The following is a 25,041-nucleotide window of genomic DNA, read 5'->3' on the forward strand; positions in this document are numbered from 1 at the left end:
AACTCTCCAGAAAGTGGGCATAGAGGGAAACTACCTCAACATAATAAAGGCCATATACAACAAACCCACAGCAAACATCATTCTCAACGGTGAAAAAGTGAAAGCATTTCCTTTAAGATCAGGAACAAGACAAGGATGTCCACTCTCACCACTATTATTCAACACAGTTTTGGAAGTCCTAGCCATGGCAATCAGAGAAGAAAAATAAATAAAAGGAATCCAAATTGGAAAAGAAAAAGTAAAACTGTCACTGTTTGCAGATGACATGATACTATACATAGAGAATCCTAAAGATGCCACCAGAAAACTACTAGAGCTAATCAATGAATCTGGTAAAGTTGCAGGATACAATATTAACGCACAGAAATCTCTTGCATTCCTATACACTAACAACAAAAGATCAGAAGAGAAATTAAGGAAACAATCCCATTCACCACTGCAACAAAAAGAATAGAATACCTAGGAACAAACCTACTTAAGGAGACAAAGGACCTGTATGCAGAAAACTATAAGACACTGATGAAAGAGATCAAAGATGACACAAACAGATGGAGAGATATACCATGTTCTTGGATTTTAAGAATCAATACTGTGAAAATGACTATACTACCCCAAGCAATCTACAGATTCAGTGAAATCCCTATCAAATTGCCAGTGACATTTTTTACAGAACTAGAACAAGAAATCTTAAAATTGGTATGGAGACACAAAAGACCCTGGATAGCCAAAGCAATCTTGAGGGAAAGAAACGGAGCTGGAGGAATCAGACTCCCTGACTTCAGACTATACTATAAAGCTACAGTAATCAAGATAATATGGTAGTGGCATAAAAACAGAAATATAGATCAACAGAACAGGAGAGAAAGCCCAGAGATAAACCCACACACCTATGGTCAACTAATCTATGACAAAGGAGGCAAGGATACACAATGGAGAAAAGACAGTCTCTTCAATAAGTGGTACTGGGAAAACTGGACAGCTACGTGTAAGAGAATGAAATTACAACACTCCCTAACACCATAAACAAAAATAAACTCAAAATGGATTAAAGATCTAAATGTAAGACCGGACACTATAAAACTCTTAGAGGAAAATATAGGAAGAAGACTCTTTGACATAAATCACAGCAAGATCCTTTTTGACCCACCTCCTAGAGTAATGGAAATAAAAACAAAAATAAACAAATGGCACCTGATGAAACTTAAAAGCTTTTGTACAGCAAAGGAAACCATAAAGAAGACAAAAAGACAACCCTCAGATTGGGGGAAAATATTTGCAAACAAATCAATGGACAAAGGATTAATCTCCAAAAATTATAAACAGCTCATGCAGCTCAATATTAAAAAAACAAACAACCCAACCAAAATATGGGCAGAAGACCTAAACAGACAGTTCTCCAAAGAAGACATACAGGTGGCCAAGAGGCACATGAAAAGATGCTCAACATCACTAATTATTAGAGAAATGTAAATCAAAACTACAAAGAGGGGCTTCCCTGGTGGCGCAGTGGTTGGGAGTCTGCCTGCCGATGCAGAGGACGCGGGTTCGTGCCCCAGTCCGGGAGGATCCCACGTGCCGCGGAGCGGCTGGGCCCATGGGTCATGGCCGCTGAGCCTGCACGTCCGGAGGCTGTGCTCCGCAACGGGAGAGGCCACAGCAGTGAGAGGCCCACGTACCACAAAAACAAAACAAAACAAAAAAAACTACAAAGAGGTATCACCTCACACCAGTCAGAATGGCCATCATCACGAAATCTACGAACAACAAATGCTGGAGAGGGTGTGGAGAAAAGGGAATCCTCTTGCACTGTTGGTGGGAATGTAAATTGATAGAGCCACTATGGAGAACAGTATGGAAGGTCCTTAAAAAACTAAAAATGGAACTACCATACGACCCAGCAATCCCACTACTGGGTATATACCCAGAGAAAACCATAATTCAAAAAGACACATGCACCCCAATGTTCATTGTAGCACTATTTACGATAGCCAGGTCATGGAAGCAACCTAAATGCCCATTAACAGACGAATGGATAAAGAAGATGTGGTACATATATACAATGGAATATTACTCAGCCATAAAAAGGAATGAAATTGGGTCATTTGTAGAGATGTGCATGGACCTAGAGACTGTCATACAAAGTAAAGTCAAGTCAGAAAGGGAAAAATAAATATCATATATTAATGCATATATGTGGAATCTAGAAAAATGGTACAAATGAACCGGTTTGCAAGGCAAAAATGGAGACACAGATGTAGAGAACAAACATATGGACCCCAGGGGGGAAAGTGGAGGGGTGGTGGTGGGATGAACTGGGAGATTGGGCTTGACATTTATACACTAATATGTATAAAACAGATAACTAATGAGAACCTGCTGTATTAAAAAAAATAAAATTAAAAAAACTTCTGATGTGTTAAATCACCTCCATCTACGGAAATTCAATCTCCCTAATTCAGCCTGATGTTCACTTGCATGGTTCACTCCTCTCTGTGGAGGTAAAAGACAAAAGTTACAGGGAAGGATTCAAACATCAGTCCTCAAATTTCTCCTTTCTCCTTCTTCATTCTAGGTACTTTTAACATTATTCTATTTGCGAGAACAAACAGAAGTTAAACACATAAATACAAACCTCCTTTCTGTATACTCTATGACCATCATAAAAAGCAAAGATTACCACCACTAAAAGTCTCTTTTTAAAGCAAGGTATAAAAGTAATATAGAACATGAACATAATATTTTTAAAATATATGATACGTAGATGTACATGTCAAAAAGATTTAAAAGTATAAATACCAGATGTATATTCAAAATGATTAGGCAATTTTAAGTTTGTTCCTTAATATTTGTATTTTCTAATAATTTTTCAACAATAAGCATGCATTTTAATGGTTTTTATTAGGAATGTGCAATCTTTATATCATTTTAGTAACACTTTTTAATGAAACTGACTAGTAAGCCATGATTCTGTTATGCCCTTATAAACCCTTCCTGCAATTTTTAATGAATTCTGAGAGTATCCTTGCTGATAATGAGAAAAAAGGAAAGCTATTAATGACATCTTTCCCATTATTCAAAAGAAAGATTTCAGAGAAAACATTAAGGTAAATTCTTGTTTTTTTAACATCTTTATTGGAGTATAATTGCTTTACAATGTTGTGTTAGTTTCTGCCGTATAACAAAGTGAATCAGCTATACGTATACATATACCCCCATATCCCCTCCCTCTTGCATCTCCCTCCCACCATCCCTATCCCACCCCTCTAGATAGTCAAAGAACCGAGGTGATCTCCCCGTGCTATGCAGCTGCTTCCCACTAGCTAGCTATTTTACATTTGGTAGTGTATATATGTCCATGCCACTCTCTCACTTTGTCACAGCTTACCCTTCCCCCTCCCCATGTCCTCAAGTCCATTCTCTACGTCTGCGTCTTTATTCCTGTCCTGCCCCTAGGTTCTTCAGAACCTTTTTTTTTTTTTTTAGATTCCATATATTATGTGTTAGCATTCGGTATTTGTTTTTCTCTGATTTACTTCACTCTGTATGACAGACTCTAGGTCCATCCACCTCACTACAAATAACTCAATTTCATTTTTTTATGGCTGAGTAATATTCCATTGCATATATGTGCCACACCTTCTTTATCCATTCATCTGTCGACGGACACTTAGGTTGCTTCCATGTCCTGGCTATTGTAAATAGTGCTGCAGTCAACATTGTGGTACATGACTCTTTTTGAATTATGGTTTTCTCAGGGTATATGCCTAGTAGTGGGACTGCTGGGTCGTATGCTAGTTCTATTTTTAGTTTTTTAAGGACCCTCCATACTGTTCTCCATAGTGGCTGTATCAATTTACATTCCCACCAGCAGTGCAAGAGGGTTCCCTCTTCTCTACACCCCCTCCAGCATTTATCAAAACATTAAGGTAAATTCTTAATTTCTGTTCTTCTGAGCAAAGCCATTTTACTGGATGACTTTGTTCTTAATCCAAACAGTGGACAACGGGATTTTACTATGTATCTATGTGAATTAACACTCACAAAAAGGAATAACTTTCTTTTATCTAAGAAAAGGAAAAATATAAATATGAATAAGTTGGCTTTTCAGACTTACTTTAGGAAAGTAACAAATATAATCTTACTTCATCCACCAAAGCATTAAAGCAACCCATGTTATTATAAAATTCTCCGTATGTAAATATGTAGATTCCAAGTTAATCAAAAATGTTTTAAAGTTTCTGGACATTTCCTAGATTAGGAATCAATGTTTATATTTATAAATGAAGAAAAAAAAAAACACAGGTCTTACATTTATCTCCAAAAAGTCCTTAACAATAACTTTAATCCTTTTTACAGGAAAGAAAATCAATCGGGGAAACGGGAAACTGTAGTTATCACTTTTTATCATCACATTTTAGAAAAAATATTTTGACTATCACTTTTTCTAGAGGTTGAAATAAAACAGAATCGTCTAACTTTTTACTAAAGATGATTTTTAAATTTCTAATGTTAACTGCATTATTAACCTGGAAAACTACTACTTACAACTCTGCTGTACCTGTAGATTGTGTGTGTGTGTTAATACAGGTAATATCTGATCACTCCTAATGCCAATAGATAACATTTCTGAAGGACATTTTCATGATAGAAATAATTTAAACACAGTATGTTTGTTTTCAGAAGGACAGCACACCATTTTCCTTCCTTTCCTCAATCTTCACACTAAATATAATCCACATTTAGAATATTCTTATTTACCTTATTTTTTTATACTCCAATGCATAAAACCAGCTATTTAAGGACACTGAGCAAAGAACCTTATCATTTGTTACTTATGATCAGTAGATTTGCCTTTTTTCTGCTTTACAGGCAAAAATTATATTTCCACAAAATAAAATGAGTGTTGGGTGAGTTAACTTGAGCTAATGGTTAGGACATGATGCTATAATAAGGCTAGATTGACCATTTGATCACCGATCCCACCAAATGACTTTCATCTATAGCAGGGTCACAGGCAGCATCGAAACTCCTGCTGGTCAGTTTGCTGGTCACCAAGAAGAGCCAGGCAAATGAGCAGCTGGGTCAGCACAAATCCACTATCACCATCTTCTATTTATCAACTTTACCACAAACAAATCATGTAAGAGTTGTCATCTGGGGAGAGATCCCCAACAATATCCCCACTGGATCTTAACACAGATGATAATCTAAGAGGTAAGAGTGTAAAGTTTATTTTAGATGCTAAGTTGAAGAAATAAGATATTTTAAAACCCAAGTACATTTCTATTAACCAGTATTTATACTTTGAATTTTAAAATACCATCCCATTAAATTCTGAGTCCCATTGCTAAGACAAATGATGGCAGTAACATTCTTCTCTCTTGAACTGGAATAAATGTATAAAATATATAAAAAGATGACAGTTGTTGATCCCTTTACTCTCTCAGCTTTATTAATTCAGGTACTTTTACCTTTATGTAACAACTGTAATATAAGAGGAACTATACCTTCAAATTACGATAAAAATTATCTTCCAAAGAGAGAGAAATCTGTTTCTTTTTTTTTTTAATTTAGTGGTGATAACCGCAACCCAATCAGTTTTCCACCCTCAATTTCTCTTCTGACTTGTAACTCTTTCTCATAATATGTTGCACAAGGGATTGTAATAACAACTTCAGTCCTTTTAATTTGCCTCTCCTAGAGACTGTGAATTCCCAGAGTGAGGACAGCATAGCTTCTTCCTTCTTCCCACCTGCAGCCCATTAAGAGTATAAACTGACACACTACATGGTATTCATTTGCTCACAGATCAGCCTCTCCTACTAACTACACTATGAGATTCTGTGGACACTAGGTATGAATCATCAACACTTGACACACTGCCAGGCTATCGACTTTCAAATGTATTTAGTGAAAAACTGAGCATTTTAACCTTTGAATCTCTCCTACCACACTCAGTATCAGCAAAGCACCTGATGAATATGGACAATTGTACTTTTTGTATGAATCTTTGACCCAAGTCACATTCTTTCTTTTCCTACTAGCCATACTTTCAACTGCCTCTTTGGAGGGAAAAGCCTTGGGTTATGTCTGATTTATTCTCCAATACAAATATTCCCTACAAGAAAATACAGAGTTCAAGATATGTCTAATCAAGCAAAATCTCACAATACTATCCTTGATCAACCATGTGGTCCTTACAAAATTTATGAACCTGTAAATTTTAACACCTATTTTTTTTGGTTTAAACCAAGACTTGAGAATGCTTCCCAATACAGCCGATGTTAAGAAGGATGCCTGGAGAGATGGAGGTGGGAACAGGAAAAAAAGACCATAGTAAAGGAACAATTTAACTTATTTCTTCCATTTCCACCTTCATCCCAAGAGAATTTAAATGGGAAGGGAAAAAATGGAGGTAGAACCTGTGATTCAGAATAAGCTATAAAGAAAACAAAAGATACTAACTTTGCAAACCGTGCATTTTAAACTATCCTTTCATATAATTTTTAAAGAGGAATTTTTTTTAATCCACAGTCTTTTGCTTCTTCCAGGAGCAGCTGGATTTCATCTCACCCAATATCCCCCACCTCCATACACATACATACAGCGCTACCACTGTGCCAAACCAATCATCACAGGAAAAACTAAACCATGAGGATCATTTCCTAATTCTCTCTGAAAAATAATCCCCAATTTTTTCCCCAAAGACAAATTACCTATTCTAATGGGATTGAAGGGAGGTGGCGGGACGGAAGATTTCATTATCATGCAGCTTCTCACTCTCTATAGGGAGAAAAACGGCATTAACTTCCAACAAGGGACAGCTTACTCTTTTACTGTATCCCCAGTTAGAACCTAAAAACAAGCAAAAAACCAAAAACCGATCTTTTGATGCATTCAAATGAATAGAAAGCTGAGACAGTTTACTCTGCAGCAATATAACCCCTTAAAAATCCACCAGAGCTTGGGGGATGGGGGTGACCCATCAATCCCCCCACACCCTTGCCATATGGGGGAGCAAGATTCTGTCAAATAGAAAATGCCACTCTCCGCCTCCTCCGCCATCCCGAAAATTGACTGGCACCGAGTGCGGAGGCGGCCGAGGGAAGAAGCGAGGAGGCGGGGGACACCACACACACACACACACACACACACACACACACACACACCACACACCACACCACACACACACCACACCACACACCCACACACACCACACCACACACCACACACACACACACGCACACACCACACCCGCACCAAGGGCTGATTCATGGCTTTTTAAATGTTTTAAAGCTACAATTTCCTCCAACCGGAGAATTCTCACCCATTCCCCAACCCCAGCTCCCACCATGCTCCTCCCCCCGCTACATAGGGGTCAGCTGGACTGTATCCCCGCCGCGGCCTCGACCCCACGCGCCCTACGCCCCCAGGCGCGCGGCCCCCGGCCGGGGGTCCCCCACGCGCCCTCACCACCCCGAGGCCCGACGCGCCCAGGCCGGGAGATGAGTCGCACCTGGATGTAGTTGTTCTCGCAGTAATCGGCCACCCGTTCCAGATTCGTGTAACTGTCGAAGAGGGCCCGGCGGCCCCCCGGGATTTCCTCCTCCAGCAGCATCTGCAGCTCCGCCATCTTCACATCCTCCTCCTCCTCATACAGACCGCAGAGGCAGTGGCGGCAGTAGCGCCAGGGAAACCCAAGACTGGGAGAGGAGGAGCGGCGGCGACGGCGGCAGCAACCGGGAGGAGCGAGAAACACTCCCCGCCAGCGACAGGGGAGGGGGCAGCAGGAACGGGGGCGGGGCGCGAGCCGACGGACTCAGAGGACGGTCACCGCGGCGACGGCCGGCACGGCGCGCGCACGCGCGCTCGCCTCCCTCCGCCTCCGGGAGCCCGAAAAAGATTCCCACCCTTGGTCGCGCCGCCCGCCCCTCCCCCACTTCCGGCGTCTCCTAGCGACCGCGGGAGTGGGGGCCGGGATGCGCGCGGGAGTAGCGCGCGCGGTTAACCCTTCGGCCCCCGCAGGTTGCGTGGCTGGAGAAGCGCCCCGGGCTGTCTTTGTTAGTCCGGCGTGAACGCCCACCCGGCTCCGCCGTCTTTTGGCCCGCGTCTTCAGCGACTCCCCTCGGTGTTATCCTCAACCTGGGGCCCAACCCCATGGTCATGGGCCTGAGGGATAACATCAGCCCACTAAACTTCCATGCAGCTTTAAGTGCCGCCCCACTTTTCATTTTTCTCTTCATCTTTGACCTCATCCATTCTCTCTGGTACAGATAAATTTCAATTTCCTAATCCCAAATTTCCTGTCCTTGGCCTTTTTTGCACCTGTTTGCCCATTGACACCGTTTCCCCCGGCCAGGTTAGCCTCTGTTCTGTTCTCCTTTGACCATCCTCCGGACTTCAGCTTTTTGCGCTTGCCCCTCTCTCTTTGCTATGCTTCCTCAGTGACCACCTTTTCTGTCATTTCTCTGAGTCTGTCAACTTCACTTTTTTCTTCGTCTGTTCCGTGTTTAAAGTTTCGAAAACGGTTTTGCTGGTACTTTCATTCCTCACAGGGCTGTTACATGGATAAAATAAAAGTTTAAAGCACCTCGGGAAACGATAAATGACACAAAAATTCAAGGTAGGTCATTTTGATCTTGCAGTTATTATTCTGTTATTCCTTAGATACTATATCTTTTTTTCCTAAATCTGACTACTACACACAATGCAATCTTAGAAAACTAAAATTCGTGACAACTGCTGAGATATTATAAAGTCCATGACCTTTATTTGTACTGTGGAAAGTCAAGGTTGACTACATTTGCAGTTTAGAGCAAGATTCATTATTTCAACTCTTGTATTTGTGATCTCTTGGCCCTCCTACAGTGATTCCCCTCCCCATTTTTTTCTTCCCAGATTATGAGGAAACTATATTATACTTTCTCAAAAAATCACTTTAATGCCTTACCATTACACATTTCTGGAGCAATCTCTGATGATGTTATATTAGCTTTATTATATGCACATTAGCAAATTGTGTTTTCTCTGTGGAACCCAAATTAAAGGATACTGAAAATGTTGTTCCAGTCCAGCTAGTTTTGTTCTTAACCACTTTAAACATCTTCTGTATTAGTGGTTCTCAAACTTAAGTGTGAAGAGCTCTTTAAAATGAAAGCTGCAAGGTCACACTTGAGATTCATTAGCTTTAGTGATGGAATGGAGTAGTTACTTAAATGGCCCATAAACATGCTTCAGGGATTAACATATTAGATCAAGCAAACTTTTCTTTGGGACTAAAGTTCAATGAATCAAAGGCTACTGTTGGAACTGTGTTAAGTCCACCAGGGTAAGTTAAATGCTAAACAGACTCCTCCCCCATTACTTGTTTCCACCTAGCATTCTTTCAAATACTGCTTAGCAATTAGCCCAATAAACAGTTCTCCCCAGAGGGATGATTCTTCATCCTAGGTATCACTGCATGAAGATTCTAGTATGCACTTTCTCAAATTAATATGTGACTTCTTTGGATCTTAGCTTCCTTATCTGAAAAATCAAAGGGTTAAACTCAGGTCAGTTCTTAAACTTCTGAGTGGATTGGAATCACCTGCAGGGCTTGTTGAACCGCAGGATCGCTAGGCCCCAGCCCCACACTTTCTGATTCAGTTGGTCTGCCCCACTTAATAGTTCTAACAAGGTCCCAGGTGGTGCCAATGAAACTGTCCTTCTGGCTCTGAAGGTCTAAGTGGGACTCTTTGCCGAGAGAAGACCTTTTAATATTTGGCAGAATCTAAGAATTGAAGGACATAGATACACACTTCTGCTGCCACCAAGAACATTTCAGCAAAAAAGAAGACAACTACAAAATCTATACAAAGTACATGCATCGTGTGTGCATATATATTATCTGAGTGGAAGGATTGTAGGGTTTTTTGGTTTTGCGCATCTTAATTCCTCTAAAATGAGCATGGATTAGTTTATAAGAGTCCGGTGAGGCTATTATCTCCCCAAATCAGAGAGAATACTTTTATTAATGCATCCCAAGATGACATTTTTAAAGCAATTTTATCATCAGTTTGATTCAAAGTAAGCATTAAAAAGTCACAGATTTTTTACATATTAACCCAGTCATGCCAAGTGCAGTTGATGTTTTTTTTAATCTAATTGCAGGTCCTTATATTTATTTCCAAATTATGCCTTGGCTTTTTCCCAGATTTAAACCCTCATTACCATCTCCTGAAATAAATTATCTTCCTTCACATCATCTACTGATTTGATAAGCAAGACTTTGGGGTTCATTATAGCTTTCAATAAGAATGTTGAAGAATTCAAGGCCAAGAAGAAGGCCTAACGGCTTGGCCCTGGAAGACTCACTTAGTTGGTCAGAGCCATTCTCAGTATGCCTTAAACTGGGCCACTTGTGATTGTACCTTAAAGGATTCACATTTACCCAGTATTTCATCATCATAGTCACATGACTGGTGAGAAAGTGTCAAATTCTTCGGCTGAAATACAGATACTGTGGAATTCCCCTGATGTATCTCATCCTAGCAACTCTATACTTAAATGAGGAAATTAAGGTAAAGCATATAATATATTGCCTAATATTATGGGCTCTAAAGAAATAAATGTTGCTTAACTGAATTGTTTACATTGCTTATCTTATGATACCTAGAAGACATACCGATTCACTTCAGACTTTCTGCCCAGACTCTTCCTGTACACACTGACATGATAATTCATCATAAACATTGTTTTCAGGGACTTCCCTGGTGGTCCAGTGGGTAAGACTCCATGCTCCCAATGCAGGGGGCCTGGGTTCCATCCCTGGTCGGGGAACTAGATCCCACGTGCATACCACAATAAGACCACATGACACAACTAAGAAGTCCGCATGCTGCAACTAAAGATCCTGTGTGCTAAGACTTGGCACAGCCAAAATAAATAAATAAACATTAAAAAAAGGAAAAAAAGATGCTCAACATCACTAATCATCAGGGAAACGAGACATCACCTCACACATGTCAGAAGAGCTATCACCAAAAAGAATACAAAAAAAACCCCCATTATTTTCATCATTAACTCTTTGCCTCCAAATTTTCAGTCTCTCTTTTAAATGACATCAACCTATCAGGTTTAAAATCCTTAACATTGAGTATTAATTAGTAGTTAATACTACTGTATTTTCTCATACATTTAAAAAATTTATTAGAGAATAATATCTATGGCACCTAAAGAATACCATGTGTTTCATTTCCACACGGCACTTTCTGTAATATTTATCCCTTTTCCTGGTTTTACATTAAATGCTTGGAAACTATTAAATAAGAAACTATAAGAATGTCATCCTTCTTCATGAAGATACTTGGGACTGTTTTCTTTCTTTACCTTGAGGATCTCAAAACTAGTTTTCTGGCTGCTATATGATTTTATCAGGCAATACCAAGTTGGATATGTATGTACATACACAGTTCAACGAATGAAGATATATTTCAATGAAATTTAAAAGAATTCCTTTTTAAGTAGTTAAGTTCCCTGTTTGAGATATTACACAGTAGTAATCAGGAGAAATGCAAAGCAGAGTGTTTTACTCAAGCAATGACATGGTTAACTTAGTTCTTCTTACCCCAAACAAGAAAAATAATTATCAGTGATTTTTTCATACACATTTATACACATTTTGGGGTTTTAATCAAATTTAAGACTACCAGGAAATTTTAATACCAAGTGCATATAATGTGTATATATTAAATTTTTGAAACAAATTTTCTGTATGTGATCAGAAGATAAATGACTGGGATCTAAGCCTTATATTTTTAGGCACACTTTATCATCTGAAACTTTGGTTTCAGTTTTAGTGATATAAACCTTGGTCTCAATTTTAGGGATACTTATTTAATGGTTAAAAATGTACCAAACTACTAAAAAAGAAGCTTTACTGTGCAATAGAGCATTCCATGCTTTATAGCTATATGAATACACATTTTAAGAAATAAGTTAAAAATGACTGGAAAGAATACAAAGAATCCTCCAAAATTAGCCTGTAAGAAAAAAAATCCCCTCCCATTTTCAGGAAGTCAGGAGTCCACAAGTCTCATACATATTTTTTTCATTTTTATTGTAAGTCATTTTTTTGTCTCTTTATTATGGAAATTACAAACATACAGTACGGAGAATGGTGTAATGAATACACAAACATCCACTGATTAGATGCAACAATGGCTTCTATTTTACCTTATATTATTCTTATGATACAGAATTTTAAAGAAAATTACAATAATCATGACATTTAACCCCTAAATACTTTATTATATATCTCTAAAAAACAAGGATATTTTGCCACATAACCACAATATTGTTGCACATCTAACAAAATCAGCAATAATCCCCTCATACTAACCAATACCCAATAAAAAGCATTTTTCAAGAAGAAATTACTCTTGAGAGAAAATAACATATACCCAAGATACAACCTGGAAGGATTGTATTTAAATATTTAGAATCGATAATAGTTTCCTGTAAGAGACAACAAAAGAGCTCCCTTTCCCGTGAAAAGTGAAAAGAGGAAAAAAGTTTTTCCATCAAACCATGAGAGTGGACAATATAAACCTGAAATTCTTCATGACAACATATCTCTGTGTATAGACATAACCAATGGGGTAGATAATTTATCTTGAAAGGCATATGGTTTTGAAGAATAAAAAGTCCTCAGTTCTTTAAGTTTCTACTAAAATTGGTTTTACATATCCCTCCCCCACAAAAACAGTGAATTTCAGAGCTAAAGCATAAAACAGATCATCCTTTCCCACAGCAGAGAGATCACCAATCAGTTCACAAAAATTGGATTTCTAAAATTAGCTACTTTTGTTCACACTTTGTCTTAAATTATGTTAAAGGTTTTATAGAGCATCAAGCCTCAAAACGTACTAACTAGGTTTTTATTACTGACAGCGATACTGACCTTCACTTAATAACATGAACTGCTAAGAGTTTGAAATATGCCAGTTTTTCTGATTATGCTTTAATACCATTAGAACCTGTATGCTGAATATTCACTGCAGCATGTATGATTTTCAAAGCTGCTAACTTTTTTTTATAACAATCTGTTCCTTATCAGTTTCAGTAATATTGCAAACAAAGAGGTTATACTTTGACAAAATTGCTAACTAAACATCATGGTATATGGTAGTAAGTCTCACCTGTATAGTACAAGGTTGCTAAGAATATCATTGACCACCGATTGCTATGTTCATGAAATGGAATGTAGAAGAGGTTAACAGCAAAAAAAGTGACTCATGATTTTCCTTGTCAAAGTAATTTTATGTAGCCTCTTGGAAAGAAAGGAGCAGAAGAGAATAACTTTGGTATTTTAAAATGGCAAGGAATACTGAATTTAACTACACTTAAAATACATCAGTAGGATTTCTTCCTTCCTCCTCCACAGGAATTAATAATATATTTCTCACAGATTTCTATTATCTAGATGTCCAACCATATGAATAAGTGAATGACTCATATCACTGAAATATTTCATAGGGTTTTATAATGATATTTCAGGGAAAAATCCCATTTTACCTTCCAGCAGAAAATGTTTGGCAATTATTAAAATACAGGAAAGTAAGAGCTCCATCAGTGAAATGGGGCTTCAGATAAGAGACTTATAGTGTACTGTATCACTTTTGCAACTTTAATAATCTGTATTATGAAATTGCTTTTAAGTTTGGCATCTATTTGTTGCCTATTTTGTAAATAATTTTAAGACATCCTAGAGAGTTTTAAATCGCTTGATGATAAATCATGAAAAAGACATTTATGGATATTTGCCAGGACAACTAGCATACAACCAGGAGGTACAGCCCTCAAAAACCACTGAGTCACAGCACCATGCTGTGTAAGGTCAGATGTGTCCAGGGCTAGCTTCATGGGCTGCAACCAGTGCAGTCCCACAGAAGCCCACACCTCAGAAGGACCCTATGTTGGGGTATAACACTTTGAAGGCACTGCAGTGAAATTCTCGAATTTTATTTGTGAATTTGTATTTTGTAAGTGAAGTCCAATGGGACCCTGGAGTATACGCCCGGGGCTTAGAGTTTACTTCCCTGCCTCCCTAGACATGTTCTCAGTTACCAGCTTCCTGCTCCCCAGTGCCCTGCACCCTGCCTGGCCTCCCTCTAACCATCCCTGCCCATTACCACTGCTGCCTTCCACCCAGAGCAGCAGTAAGATTGCATTAGGAGGAGAGTTGATGAAGGAGGCCCACTTTCTGCCACGTCACCCTCCAGGGGGGCCTGGGAGCAGGTGTGGGGAGGGCTGGAGTCCAGCCAGCAGTTTGCTCTGCAGCATCTTGAGGCAGGGCAAGGAAGAAGTCATCTCCGCTTTGGGCTGGCCACACCACAGCATGTTCACCAGGTAACTGGGCGGGGCTCCTCTGCCTACCCCTGATCCAGGTAAACAACATTGTCCCAGCATGGAAACTTCAATCCCTTGGGGGTGGGGTGGGGAGGGGGGTCTCTCATCAACCATAGGTTAAAAGAGCAGACCCAACGGTGGGAAGGGGGGAGACTGACTTCATCCCCAGCTAAGACCCCATATTTTCATTTTGCACTGGGCATACAAATTATGTAGTTGGCCCTGATTGTGCCTCTTACAATAAAAATAAGCCCCCAAACCTTTATAAACGTCATAGCATGTCCCATCATAGATGGGACATCTCTTTTCAAGTGTTTGTTTTTAGGAGACTATTATCCTATTTCTTCCAGTTATCAATAGCATAGTATAGTAACTTAGGCAGTTCTTTTTTGCTTAGGGGGCCTTTCCTTGGTTTTAAATTCATCCTTTAGAGAATAATATGAAACCAAAAGGAAATCACATTCTGAACAAGTTTGGGGGAAAAAAAAATTGTGCTAGCCTGGGCAAATTCTCATATAAAATAAGTTCTCTCAGCTTTCATTTCCCCCTTTTATAAGGCTATTGGATTAGAACATATCCGTGGAATCTCTTAAATGTAACATAGTTTTACAAAGTCTATTAAGACTAAAGTAAATTCAAAGCTAGCACATTAGTAGATCATACTTCTAATCTCAATTAATTATCTTCAGGGGTTCTTAAATTGCAAAAAAAAATTTATTATTATTATTTTTTACTATACCACAGAGGAACTAAAATATAAAACACAAACATAGCTCTTTAGCAAGCATCTCAAAATCTCAGGCAGCCATGTTGAGTTCTCAAATTCAAGTCATAGTTACCAGAAGGTACCAGTGACTACCCCCTTATTCCACTGCTTAATAAATTCATATTTCCAGAATTGAGGATGAGAATTCCTTCCTCCTAAACTTTGGGTGTCCAAAATCCTAGTCTTCTTCTCCTGGCCCCTGACGTGCAAAAGAGAGACTGACAGACAAGTGCATATGAAGTGAGGTAAAAGTAAGTGAAGAGGTCTGATAACGGTATCTCTCTAGGATTGCTGGATTGGAGTTCAGGCTAGAAGGAGTCTCTGGGGTGTCTCTGTGCACATGGCTGGCCATTGTAGAGCTGTCTCTTGTGGTTCTGAGTCAACCTATACTATGGATTAGATTTAGATGATCCCAAGGAGACTGGATCAGTTTGGGGGCTATCCAAGAGATTTAGTCCAAAATTTCCCAAACCTCCTAGGGCCCTCCTACAAATCCTCTAAATATGAAAAAAAACAGAAACTCAGAACAGACTCATGGTTCTATTTCAATCCAGAATTTCATCTTGGGTTTGAAGCCAGATCAATCTCTGATCGTGGAGAGAACAAGATGACATTTACCTTGGTGGGATCACCATGCTACAGAACTGCTCTGATGCTTGACTTGCATTTCTCAAAATTATATAATTCCCACAGGGCACCATCTAGATAGAAATACACCACAGTGCCCAATTCTTGTGATTAAACCCTGTATTGAGAAAGATGAAAACCTCAGAGACAGACATAAATTTTATACACACATTAAGAAAGGTTGTCATGGCAACTGCGCTTGAAGATATGTATTTTTAAATCTAAGTAAATTTAACATTCAAAACACATTTGCATCTCCCTCAAAGGCTCTGTATCAAGAATATTAAACAAATTTTTTCCAATTCCCTTTGCATCTACACTTCCTTGGAAGCTTAACAAAATCCTATGAATATAATAACAGCATTGACTTAAGCACCTATCTTTGGAAGACTATGAGAAAATCCAAAATGAAAGCCAAATAATGTTGCTCTTCTACTCCCAGAGGCCCTAGATTTCCCCCTCTAAAATTTTAAATTGTGAGCAGGCTAAGCCATATAATCTCTACAAGGTCCTTTTAAGCTCTAAAAATCAATTATCTATTAGCTGCTGACCTTGCAACATAGCAACAAATCATGAAAGATGAACACACCTAGTGCTGCAGTATAATTGAACAATTCATACAAATGACTATAATCAATATTGCTCTTTAACCTAGTCAAACCAATTCCTAGCTTTGTTTCGTCTCACTCTGAACAATCTCCAGGATTTCTATTCAGCATCAATGTTGACAGTTTTCCTTGATAAGATACGTAGTTTAATTCTCTTGCTCATAAACTTAAAGTAACAAAAATAATGGCTTGACTCCCAACGGTTCCTTGTGCTTCTTGCACCTCTAGAGCCTGTAACTGAAGCCTTCTGTTCTCTGTCATGTAGTCAACTACAAGTTTCTTCCTTTGTCCCTTTCAGCCACTAACCTAAAGGGTCCTTGAGTTGCTTCCAAACCCAGGACCTAGAGAGCTCAAGTGCTAGAAAGTTAAGCTTTGGCACATGAGACTCGGGTTCTTCCTCCTGGGGTGAAGCACAGAAGAGAGAGAACACAGTAAATTCCATGTCTGTTTGGCTCAGTGCTATATCCCCAGCGTCTGCAATAAGATCTGACACACATTAAGTGACCAATAAAAAAGTGTTGCCTAACTAAATGGGTCACATTTCTTTGGACAGAAATGGAAGTCAGGAGACGGAGAGAGTCAGGAGAGTAAGAGGGCTCTGTCCTCTGACAGGGAAAAGAGGAGGAGGTGAGGGAGTGAGAGAACATGGAATTCAGGTACCTTGGTTCTAATATGGTCACTCCTAGTCTGGAGAATCTCTGGACCATGCATAGGTTAAAGAACTACCTAAGACAGATGTTCCTTTAGACTCCTTTTGTCTGTAGATCATTTTGGACACGACATCTATAGATCTACTGAACACTGTATCTCCATGAAACACTGGTTTTTCAGGATAATAGGTATAACTTGAAAAAGGGGTACCTTCATCAAATACATTTGGAACACTCAGTGTTACACCAAGTTAAAATAGGTTTCCTTACAGTAGAACTTCTCAGTTCTTCCAATATATTAATATTCGTTCTGAGAAAGAATATATGTATATAAACAGAATGAATACGATCGAGGAAACTTTTTCTCAGAGTACCTCATAGGATAGGGTACCATGAGACACACTTTGGGAAATAATGCTGTTGCTAACCTAATAAAAAAACTCTGATCCTTAAACATTTCCTAGTTTTAATGATGACCTAGTGATAAGATATAGAAGGAACAAAGGACTACTTGCTTACCAACTATTTTGGTTGATATTTTGTAGAACTATAGGCTATTATAAACCTATGTTCACACCTAATACAGGCATCACTGAAAGATGTCCATACAACATCTTCTTAAATACTTCCAGCAATGGGGTACTTAGCATATTACAAAGTGCTGTTAGCATTAGAGGTAGTTTGGCTATCTGGAAATCTTTTTCAACTATTAAGTAACTTCAATAATCTCCTTTATTCTATATGCAGAGAAAAACCTAATGAAGATTTCATTCATTTATTCAAAAATATTTACTGATTGCCTTTTTGGAGACAGGAACATTACAACTTTATCTATAATATAGTTACAAAATAAGTTTCATTCTCTACTATCATGTGTTAAAAATTAAAACAAGAATTTGCAAGTATTTTAGATGTATATAAATGTAGATTTTTAAAAAAACTACCAAACAGGATTATTTGTGACTTATTTGCTCCTGGCAGTTTAGCCATGCTATAACAAGATCCATTCCCAATCTGTAGAAAGACATCCACCAAACTGTAAACTGAATGAATGGGAAGCCGACTGGAAGAAAGAATGTCATTTCCTGCCTTTTGTTTACTGTCTAGATATTTTACAAAATGGCTCCCAGCTCAAATTTTACAATTATCCATTCACTCAGTGTCATAAAATTCTATAAATCAAACATGAAATTGATTTCTATTGTATTTTAAAAGTCTACTCCCACCCCAAAATAAGACCTTACAAAATTGAAGTAACAAAAGAAAATGTCTGAAATGCATTAAATGAAAAGTAGATCAAATTGTTCTGATTGCAATAGGTAAAAATATACGTATGTGGGAACAGGAAAAAACTTAAAACAGTTGTACAAGTGGCAGCTGAGTTGGCAATATTTAGTTTCCTTTGAGATTTCTTTTAATACTGCTGTTACATTACTCTTTTAATCATTTTCTTTAGCTATTATGAACTGTACATCATTTGAAACTATTGCTTGGTTCTCTCTTAAATAAGAACAAAACCCCACTAAACCCCACTGAAGCTATTAAGATAATCTGAAGTTTAGATCTTTTACTATTTCTTAGCTAGTATCTGCTGTCTTTATTTACAGTATTTATTCTAGCAGGAATGAAGAACTATTTTAGTTAGTCCTACCTGTACCTACTATTACTTTCTAAGGACTAAATGAGATGAGTATATAAAGAATTTGGTGTGTAACAAATGCTCATTCCAGTCCCTTGTTCTACTTTGGCAAGTTTCAGTCTCACTCCTTTTTATCAGTGCAGATCACTGACAACGCTCAAAGCAACACAGTATCCAGCCTTTCTGGCCATGCTCATTTTCTGACTTCTGCAATAACAGCAACTGCTTTGTTGTCACTGCCTCCCTTCCCCCAACTCCTCCCCTTCTACCTTCATCATTGGTCTTAGGAACTCAGGAAACAGGCATAGGACTGGCTAAGAAGAAAAATAAGGTCGTTAGCATCAACTTGTTGACAATATAAAAACCCACCCTTGAAAATAGTGTCCATTTCTCTCGCAGCTGTCTTCTCACAGCTACTAAATGACTCCTTGATTCTACCGGCCATGTCTTCACTGTTACACACTCAGTAGAATTATGTTTTTTTAAGCAGTTTTCAATGTGTCAACATAACCGCATGTGAAAAAAAGGTACATTTTATAAAGGGTAACAGTACTTTTTATGGGTCTGGAGAAAAAAATAAACATGTCTTCAGGGAAGAATTTTAATCTGTTTCCCCCAGAGACCAAAAACAACAACAAAGATTCTTAAAATGTCCTCTTAAAAGATGAAATGCTATCTCAATTATATATTATAATTATATATTATGCTATCCCAATTATCCCTTAATTATATTGAAGATTTTTCTTAGGATAATGGAGTAATTTCATTTCTTAAATGCTCATTGTAACACCTAGATTATGCTATGACTTTAGCAACTTGGTTCTACTAATATATAACTGTTTTGATAGAATAGATGGAGAACTAAGGCCATTTTTAAAGTTGAAAAGAATAACAATATTTGAGAAGGGAAAGAGGCAGAGAAAACGACTGACAAGTCTGTGCTTACATTCTGAGTGAGAAGAATAGTAATGTTCCAGCTGTGGAAAACACTACTGGTTCATAACATATTAAATGAAGAGAACATTGTATATAATATGTCTGTAAAAATTACATGTGGATTAAAGTGTAGAAGGATCCACCTCAGAAGCTTAACACTGGTTAAGTTCAAATAGTGGTGATGGAGTTTCCTATTTTTGTGCTTCTATGTTTCCTATATTTTTCTACAATAAACCCATATAATTTTCTAACAAAAAAATAGAGCATTTTGTCTTTAAAATACACACTATTTTAATATAAAGAAAACAAATAAATTTTGATAGTCTATAAATAAGATAGAATCTATTTATATAAAAAAATGAAACTGCACATTTGTGGGCCAAACAGCATGTGAGTTTTTCATTTTTCCCAAACATATGCACAGAATTAATTGTTTTGAATTTTATTAGCACAAAGTGTGGAAGAGCCCTTTCATTCCATAAAAAATGTGTTGTGTTGATGTTTTTAACAATAAACTTCTGAACTATCAAAAAGAATGTAGATCAAAATCAGTGAAGAAATAGTTTTTAAAAAGCCAGAAAGCTATAAAACTTAAAGAGTCCTGCTAGAGCCATGCTACGAGCCATCAGTAACACTGAGGCTACTAAAATTTAGGTCATTTGACAAATACAGAGGGCCACGTAAGAACAACAGTGAATGGATAACTTATTTTACATATGATTAACAGTAATTTTTATTTTTTAAAAATCCTCTAGAAAAATGACTTATTTTTAATGTTTCAAGTTATTTATGTAACTCTGGATAAAATATGCTTATTTACCTGATTCTTCTATGCTCTATTTTCCTCAATTCCATCATTATTATACATTGTCTCACTTACTGGCAACATGCCAACACCCTGACTCTGGTTCAGTTACCCTGTTTTTGCCTTGATCATGGCTAATCAGGTCGCACTTGCTTTAAAATTCCACTGATCTCACCTGATTTTACTGACACTCGGTTTACATATCAACTGGCTACTCTAACCTTCCAGTGCCAGTTTCCAAACCAATTAAGGTACTTGGATAACAAAGGAAGATGCTCTTTATACGCAAAACCATAGAATATGATAGGCGACAGGGAATAAATGTAACAACATGCCTTTGTAGAAACATGATGCTAGGAACTAAGAATACATTTCACTTAAAGTTTCAGAATTTAAATTATTCCATAAATTAAATGTTTTTGTCAGAAATAAAGGCTGCATCTAGTTACTTAGTTTCTATGTTTAACTACTTATTACTAGGTCTAAAATGTTAGCTATATAACCATAAACACAACATAAAATAACTCAATTAATAACTAGGGTACATTCTTGAAACTAAAATTACAAGAGAAATTCAGCAGTGTCAAAAACAAGCCCATCTGCAAACATTTATCACTATTCTTCCTTTCCTCTCTATCAGCACTTGGCATACTTCCTTCATATCTCCTTTTATCTTTAAAAAAACATATTTTAAAAAAAGAGTTCTTCAAGAACAGTGTAACCAAAGAAAGCAAACTAAAATACAATGCTGTCAATAAAAAAGCATTAAATATAAAAGTTACCAGTACTAAAATGTAAATTTGAAAGATACTTATTTTTGAAAAAGCCCCAATATTTCTTTGCTTACTAGTTAGACTGATCATTTTTCTAAAAGTTTATTAGCTGTTTCCCCTTATAAAAGCTGTTTTGTCTATTTATCTACTGTATGTTTTCTTAACAATTTGTTTGACCTCTTTATATGTAATATGGATATTATCCCTTTCTGTCATATATTTTGCAATTATTTTCGACCCATCTTTGTTTTATTTCTTTTAAATTTGGTTTCAGCTTTTAGTTAATGCGCTCTCATTTCTTATGGTTAGGATATGACATAATAATAAATAAATTCAGGAATTTTTTTTTACACAAATGATGATTAGTGGAGTAACAGAGTGCTACTACAATTTCCAGCAAAAAAAGGACAGACAAGCCTCACTCTTAGTTTGCTACTTAGGAAGGACACCACTTCAAAACACATTCAGAACTAACTGTATTATTTTCCAAATGATTCAGAACTGTTCAAAATGATGAGCAATGTATAAGTCATGAAATAAACACTGTTGTCTGGGAAGGCATACAAGCAAATACAAGGTATGTTATTCACTGAATTACTCAAACCTAATAACAATGATTAAACACAAACTAATTTATACTCAGAAAATAAAAATATTAATCCAATAAATAAAATTATATAAAGTCCTTTTTTTCTTCTCCTTTTTATGTAAAGTCCCCTTTAAGAGGATTTACTAAAAGTGTGAAAATGAGTTATTTTTCTCTTTTATGAATATTTAAAAAACATTATTGTGAAAAATAATTTCTCTTCAAGAATATTAATTTTAGAGATCAAACTAAGGCTAAGAATATGAAAACAATGACATAGAAACTGATAAAACAAAAGTTAAAAGTAGAAGTCCTCCCATTAAAATTATCACTATAATAATGCAATAAGTATAAAAGTATATAATGCACTAAGAAACTCTGATATACAAAAATTCAAATTTACATGATGAAGTACTAATAGGTGTTTATATTATACAATGATGCTTGGCTTATAAAAGGATTCAATACATATTTTCTAAATGGTCATTTCCCTCAACAAAGTTAAGTGTATACAATTTTAATATCTCTTTGAAACAGTGATCCAAGCTTCCTCCTTGGATGATGTTACGAGTTCATACTTAGTTTCAATAACTTGTCCCTCCACAGAAAGTAGGTGCAGTCTCCTCACCAGTACACTCAAAAGTACTGTGGTTACCATATATGCAAACCTAGTCAGGAAGAAAGTCAACTGGTTACTAAAGATTAACAACTATACTTTAACTATATAGATTGTTCATTCTCATCAACAGTGATAAAATTATAAGTACAAAGTCTAGCATCTTTCCTTTCCTTTTCGTTTCTCTATCATCTCACCTCAGCTCTGGGCATTCCTGTGTGCCTGAGAATCCAAGCAAGGAGAAAGTCTTCATTACCGATTCATCATCAAACCGCTCTGGATCAAACCTAAAAAGAAGATTTGGGCCTGATCACAACAGAGTTCCACTGGCATGGTACATATTTACACTATAAGAACATGGGTATGTAATAAAGTTTTAAAACTACTGAAGATAGAAACTGCTCTCACATTATATTTAAATTTGACCTTTTATGTTCCCAAACTATTGAACATATATTACATCTTTTTTTGCTTACTTTTATTACTTCTATTTTATTTATTTATTTATTTATTTTTTGGCTACACTGGGTCTTCCTTGCTGTGAGCAGGCCTTCTCTAGTTGCAGCGAGCGAGGGCTACTCTTCACTGTGGTGCGGAAGCTTCTCATTGAGGTGGCTTCTCTTGTTGCGAAGCACGGGCTCGAGGCGCACGGGCTTCAGTAGTGGCAGTACGCAGGCTCAGTAGTTGTGGCTCGCGGGCTCTAGAGTGCAGGCTCAGTAGTTGTGCACAGGCTTAGTTGCTCTGCGGCATGTGGGATCTTCAGGACCAGGGATTGAACCCGTGTCCCCTGCATTGGCAGGCATATTCTTAATCATTGCACCACCAGGGAAACCCCTACTTCTAAAGAATAGATGCAAAATACATTTCTCTAGAATCATCGAGGAATGAAACTGTAACATGCAACTACATCATTTATGAGATTTAAGGATAAATTTATGAGATTTAAGGATAAATAATTTAAGGATAAATTAAGGATAAATTTAAGGATAAATAAATTTAGTCTGGAGACACCAGACTACAATTTCTATTAATCAATTAAATGAGACCCAAACTTATTAATAAGTGAGGGAAATGAAGAGGCTAAGAAGGATCTTTTATTGTACAGAAGTTTACTCTGTAAAAAGTCAATGGGAGCAATAACACTCTAATAAAGATGTTTAAAAAAAAAAGTCAATGAGGAAATGGATATATTAAACGAAAACAACCCACCCACCAAGGAGCATAAAAATTCCCCTCAAAAACAAGTGTTTTTAAAAGATCTAAACTCTGAGAAAAAGAAAAAGAATCCTGCTTTCATTGCCCTTTTTAAAAAGTGTAAATTACCTTTCACTTTTGGAATATACTATATTTATATTACAGTCCATATAAAAAACTGTATCAAATTTAATCAGCCTTTCCTTTTGTAAACTATCTTGAAAATTGAGACCCTAAATGTTTACTTCAAGATACCTATGTTTCCAGATTAAAAGGGAATCAAACTTGATTTTTCCAACTACTTTTTTTAATCTTTATTTTATATTGGAGTACAGTTGATTTACAATGCTGTGTTCAATTCAAGTGTACAGCAAAGTGATTCAGTTATACATACACATATATCTATTTTTTTAGAATCCTTTCCCATATAGGTTACTACAGAATATTGATTAGAGTTTCCCATGCTATACAGTAAGTTCTTGTTAATTATCTATTTTACATATAGTAGTCTGTATATGTTAATCCCAACCTCCTAGTTTATCCCTCCGCCCCACACCTCTCCCCTTTAGTAACCCTAAGTTTGTTTTCTAAGTCTGTGAGTCTGTTTCTGTGTTGTAAAAAAGTTCACTTGTATCACTCTTTTAGATTCCACATATAAGTGATATCATATGATATTTATCTTTCTCTGTCTGACTTACTTTATTTAGTATGATAATCTCTAGGTCCTTTCATGTTGCTGCAAATGGCATTATTTCAGACTTTTTTTTATGGCTGAGTAATATTCCATTGTATATATGTACCACATCTTCTTTATCCATTCCTCTGTCAAGGGATACTTACCTTGCTTCCATGTCTTGGCTACTGTAAACAGTGCTACAATGAACACTGGGGTGTATGTATCTTTTCGAACTATGGTTTTCTCCGGATATATGCCTAGGAGTGGTATTGCTGGCTCATATGGCAACCCTATTTTTAGGTTTTAAGGAATCCCCATACTGTTCTTCATAGTGGCTGCACTAATTTACATTTCCATCAACAGTGTGGGAGGGTTCCTTTCTCTCCACACCTTCTCCAGCATTTATTGTTTGGAGACTTTTGATGATGGCCATTCTGACCGGTGTGAGGTAATACCTCATTGTAGTTTTGATTTCCATTTCTCTAATAATTAGCTATGTTGAGCATATTTTCAAGTGCTTTTTAGTCATCTTCACTAACAACGAAAGATCAGAAAGAGAAATTAAGTAAACAATTCCATTTACCATTGCATCAAAAAGAATAAAATACCTTGGAATAAACCTATCTAAGGAGGCAAAAGACCTGTACTCCAATGACTATAAGATGCTGATGAAAGAAACTGAAGATGACACAAACAGATGGATATACCACATTTTTGGATTGAAAGAATCAATATTGTCAAAATGATTATACTACACAAGGTAATCTACAGATTCAA

General features: G+C 37.0%; 2 protein-coding genes across 44 annotated transcripts in view; both read right to left on the minus strand.

Annotated features, from left to right (window-relative positions):
• The window catches only part of ABI2 (abl interactor 2), a 100,313-nt gene extending 92,448 nt beyond the window's left edge, over positions 1–7,865 (minus strand). For 12 of the 43 annotated variants that reach the window (XM_067740919.1, XM_067740910.1, XM_067740936.1 and 9 more), the window contains exon 1: positions 7,517–7,859. In XM_067740919.1, coding sequence (XP_067597020.1) covers positions 7,517–7,633 — 117 coding nt within the window. In that variant the 5' untranslated portion in view covers positions 7,634–7,859. Of the gene's footprint in view, positions 1–7,516 lie in introns of all 43 variants that reach the window. The other 31 variants (XM_067740901.1, XM_067740895.1, XM_067740931.1 and 28 more) reach the window with 8 other exon arrangements.
• Positions 7,866–12,078: 4,213 nt separating this feature from the next.
• The window catches only part of CYP20A1 (cytochrome P450 family 20 subfamily A member 1), a 78,339-nt gene continuing 65,376 nt past the window's right edge, over positions 12,079–25,041 (minus strand). Inside the window, exons 12-13 of the mRNA XM_067740937.1 lie at positions 22,592–22,681; positions 12,079–22,446 (exon numbers count right to left, since the gene is read on the minus strand). Coding sequence (XP_067597038.1) covers positions 22,296–22,446; positions 22,592–22,681 — 241 coding nt within the window. The 3' untranslated portion in view covers positions 12,079–22,295. The remainder of the gene's footprint in view (positions 22,447–22,591; positions 22,682–25,041) is intronic.

Source organism: Pseudorca crassidens, chromosome 6, assembly GCF_039906515.1.
Source record: "Pseudorca crassidens isolate mPseCra1 chromosome 6, mPseCra1.hap1, whole genome shotgun sequence".
Classification (NCBI taxonomy): Eukaryota; Metazoa; Chordata; class Mammalia; order Artiodactyla; family Delphinidae; genus Pseudorca; species Pseudorca crassidens.